Source organism: Muntiacus reevesi, chromosome 12, assembly GCF_963930625.1.
Source record: "Muntiacus reevesi chromosome 12, mMunRee1.1, whole genome shotgun sequence".
Lineage (NCBI taxonomy): Eukaryota > Metazoa > Chordata > Mammalia > Artiodactyla > Cervidae > Muntiacus > Muntiacus reevesi.
This window is the reverse complement of record NC_089260.1, coordinates 36579212-36583275: the sequence shown is the minus strand read 5'-3', so window position 1 is coordinate 36583275 and position 4064 is coordinate 36579212. Positions and strand designations below refer to the sequence as shown.

At 49.7% G+C, this 4064-nt stretch overlaps 1 protein-coding gene across 1 annotated transcript; it reads right to left on the bottom strand.

Annotated features, from left to right (window-relative positions):
* Positions 1 to 990: 990 nt before the first annotated feature.
* On the bottom strand, positions 991 to 3766 carry HEY1 (hes related family bHLH transcription factor with YRPW motif 1). Its single transcript, XM_065902697.1, has 5 exons — positions 3500 to 3766; positions 3174 to 3249; positions 2946 to 3029; positions 2583 to 2664; positions 991 to 1682 (listed from the first exon to the last, which is right to left on the bottom strand). Exons 1-5 carry the CDS (start codon positions 3586 to 3588, stop codon positions 1099 to 1101), a joined length of 915 nt encoding a protein of 304 aa, XP_065758769.1. The 5' UTR covers positions 3589 to 3766; the 3' UTR covers positions 991 to 1098.
* Between the last annotated feature and the right edge of the window lie 298 nt (positions 3767 to 4064).

Below are 4064 nucleotides of genomic sequence, written 5' to 3'. Positions count from 1 at the left end.
AGGTCATTTAAACTATATCTGCTAAAGGAATAGACCAGTAAAATGATGCTTTTATAGCTCAAATCAAATTAAAAACCAGATAGAAGGCAGCAAAGACCTTTTAAGTTATCTCAACAACCACATTTCCATGCGCCAAAAAGGAGAACACAACATGAAAATTCCCAGTGGAAAGAAAACATGGCAGCTCTGGGAAGAATTAGGTTATGAATTTAACAGGTTCCACTGGACTATTCCATTGACCACTTGCATACCATGATCACTTATCCATGTTAACATCTGTGAACTTGAGATCTGTGAAATTAAAAATTCATTGCATTGCTTGAGGCTGATAAATGCAGACATATTTTATGCAACTGTCATCCGTCCCTTCCCTAGCAACTCCAAACCCAGACCTCTCCTAGCCAAGCCAGAACTGTGAATCCTGGCAGACGACAGAGACTGGTCATTCAGATTCAGGGCCCCTAGTGGTTTGTACATTCACCTCACTGCTGAAGGAGGCAGAGAATTAGCTAGTCGTCTTTCTTGGATAAAGCTGATCATCTGATTTGTCAACGCTTTATTCAGAAATATAAAATTCAATACAGCCCACCCACCAAAGAATATCATTTATACAATACCTTACTTGTCAAAATATTAACAAAATAGCATCATGTTAACATTGAGCACAGTGGTTTGGAAAATTAATTCTAAAAAGAGACTGTAACTATACAAGGAGAAGAAAAGACCCAAAATACTAAATGTTAAAATCCCCAAAACTTTGGGACAAAAATGGAATCATTCTTAGACAGGTTAACAAAGTAAATTAGGCACAGTACAAACCTATCACCAATTTGTGGGTTTATACTCACTATTTCAATTTAACGTCTGGAACAAAATTTAACAACTAGTTTTTTAAAAAACTGCTAACACATGACATGATTAAAAAAACATTAAAAAAGAAAAAGTAAACCAACAAACCTTTCGTCTTTCAATAAAGTTTATCTGAAAGTGTACCTTTTTCCTTTTTATTTTACCGATGACTTTAAGGTGATGTTGGCAACAGCCCAGCGCAGCTGGGAATTGAAGTTTTCCCCTCCCTCATTCTACAGCATCAGTTCTTTAAAAAGCTCCAATCTCCGTCCCCCAAGGTCTATAGGGTTTGCCAAGGTTTGCTGCCTGCGTGGGTGGCGAAGGGCTCAGCGCATTGGGAGACAGTAAGTGGAAGGAGCCGAAAGAGAAGGGGAAGGCCGACAGGGAGGCCACGGAGGACAGCAGGGGTGGAGAGAGTTTGGAGGCGGAGGTGACCACCGGGAGCACCGGTCCAAGGCCGCCGCTAGGGGGCGCTCGCAAAGCGGACGCCTCCGGATGTGCTGTGGCCAACCTGCCCTGGTGGTGGGGTTCCGAGGGCGAGCCCGAGGTGCCAGTGTTCCCGTGGGTGCTCTGCGACAGCAGCAGGGGGTGCGTGACGTGCGGGTGATGTCCGAAGGCGCTCCCCCAGGGGATGTGTCCGAGGCCTGCGTGGGCGCCGCTCGCCGCTTCCCGCTGGGAGGCATAGTTGTTCAGATGTGAGACCAGTCGAACGCGAAGAGGGTCCGAGGCGTCCAGTCCTTCAATGATGCTCAGGTAACGGGCGACTTCGGCCAGGCATTCCCGAAACCCCAAACTCCGATAGTCCATAGCAAGGGCGTGCGCGTCAAAATAGCCTGAGGAAACGAACAAAAGAAAATCCTCAGAGCTTCGCTCATTTCCCTCATGTCTTCAATCCCAAAGGCAGCCCTTCCTGGCAAATAGCTACATCCTTTAAGGGAAAGGAAAAAAAAAAAAAAGCATTCACGGGCTCTTCTTAAAGTCCAAATATTTGGGAGTCTACCAAAATCTTTGCATTAATCAACATAAGAAGTATGTGTTTGCTAATGCAAGTTCAAAGCCCAATTAGAAACTGCCAAGCAGAAACTGGAATTATACCCTACCGGCAGATGAAACTATGTTCATTCCTTTCATGTTTTCCCTCAACAACAACAAAAAACACATCAAGGACAGAAAAACCACAGAGTAGTGAAATTCATTAGACACACAGATGTAAGTTATCATCACGGAGCTTTTAGGCACTTGGTCCAGAGTAAAGCATTTTCTGGCTGGAGACAGACACTCAGAAGGTCCCCCACCTTCCTTGGGGTTTTCTCTACTTCATCACAACAGGTTTCTTTCCTCAAGAGTCATGTGTGTAAGAATCTTGTATATGAAATTAAGACCATATATTTAAAAAAAAAAAAAAAAGGCTTTCTCTCCAAAAAGTTAATAAACAAATGTGGTTTGAGCTACCTGACCAGAGCTGTCACAACTTTACCTGTCACACATAATAAGTATTTTCCAAAAGAAGGTGCATAAGCTTAATTTGCAGAGGGCTGGGGTGATGAATTCACTGGAGAAAACCTTTGTGCACATGAAAGTACACCTACAGGCAACCCCCCACACAACACACCGTTCTCTCTCCACCCTCAAAGCGCGCAATAAAAATAAAGCAGCAACTGCACCAATCCTAGCCCTCGGCAGCTAGTGTCTGCCCCCAGGCACTCAGGCGCCCCACCGGACATGAGACATACCTTTCCCTCCTGCAGTGTGTAGCATTTTCAGGTGATCTACCGTCATCTGCAGGATCTCGGCTTTTTCTAGCTTGGCAGATCCCTAGAGAAGAGAACAACAACAACAAAAACCTGATTTGGCACCTACTGCCTTTGGGGAACAACTTGAAATACATACGCACAGATGTGCTCTGTAAATCATAAAAGCACAGACAACAGCAAAATAAATTATCTTCGCAAAACATGTGGGAATCTGGATGAATTTGTTTCCTTCTCACAAACGCGGTTATTTTCCAAGGCACGGGTGAGGTTCAGATTAATGAGCCGAAGGATTCTGAAGGCGTGGGTAGCTACACCGAGAGAGCTACCTACTTTCTCCATTACCTGCTTCTCAAAAGCACTGGGTACCAGCCTCCTCAGCTCAGACAAACTGTTATTGATCCGGTCTCGTCGGCGCTTCTCAATAATCTGGAGAAAGCAGGCAAAACAACGGGAGACATTTCCATTACGATGTAAATTCTAAAGTGAAGAAAGGTGGTTCTTCCCGTTAATTAATAAAACAAACAACCCCCCCCCCCCCCCAAAAAAAGGGTGCACTGTAAAGAGACTCACGCCTCTCCGTCTTTTCCTGGCCAAGATCTGTGAAGATGTAGTTGGGGACATGGAACCTAGAGCTGAACTCAAGTTCCTAAATGAAGAGGGGGGGGGGGACAGGAATCGCCGTTAAGCGAGAGGAGGTGATCTGAGAGGTCGCCCCCACGCCCTACCCGTACTCAGATTTTTTAGGCAACTTGGGCTTGAAAGCACCTCCGGGTCGTTCACCCGGGGCCGAGGCCTGCCGGAGATGCGCAGAGGTCAGTGCAGGGCGCCGGCGTGCCCCGGGCTCTCATGCGCTGTCACCGAGGCCAGCCGACTCTAGCCTCCCGCCGCCAACTCACCCATTCTCATCCGCACTCTCCTTTTCCACCTCGATGGTCTCGTCCAGCTCGCTGTCCGAGGAGCTGTACTCGGGGTGGGCTCGCTTCATGCTGGCTGAGTGGGGAATCTGGGGGAGGGTCGGCGCGGCGGGCAGGGAGGAGTTAACTGCAGCGGCGCCTCTCCGCGCTCGACTGCTCGCGTTCCGCACACACTGGTCCGGCTCACGCTCTGCCTCCGGTTAAAACTCAACCATCCCTTTCCCACGCTGCGCCCCTTCCCAGGGCCCTGGGGAGGGCGGGGGAGAGAAGGGGGCGGACGAGGGGGCGGAGGGGCGGGGCGGTAGCTCCCGGGCAACAGCCTTCCCTCGGCCAATCCGGCTTCTCGCTCCTCTGATTGGCAGCCTCTCAGGAGACGGGCGGGGGCGAGGCTGAAGCCTAGGGCGAACCCCAGGCCCGCCCTCCCCACCCGCCCCTGCTCGGTGGCGGTGTGTCGGCTCCGCAGGGGCTCCACCGGGCCTCCGCTGCGGGGGAAGGAGGCGGCGCGGGCGGCGCAGGGCCGGCGGCGGGCAGGCGGGGGAGGCCGGGC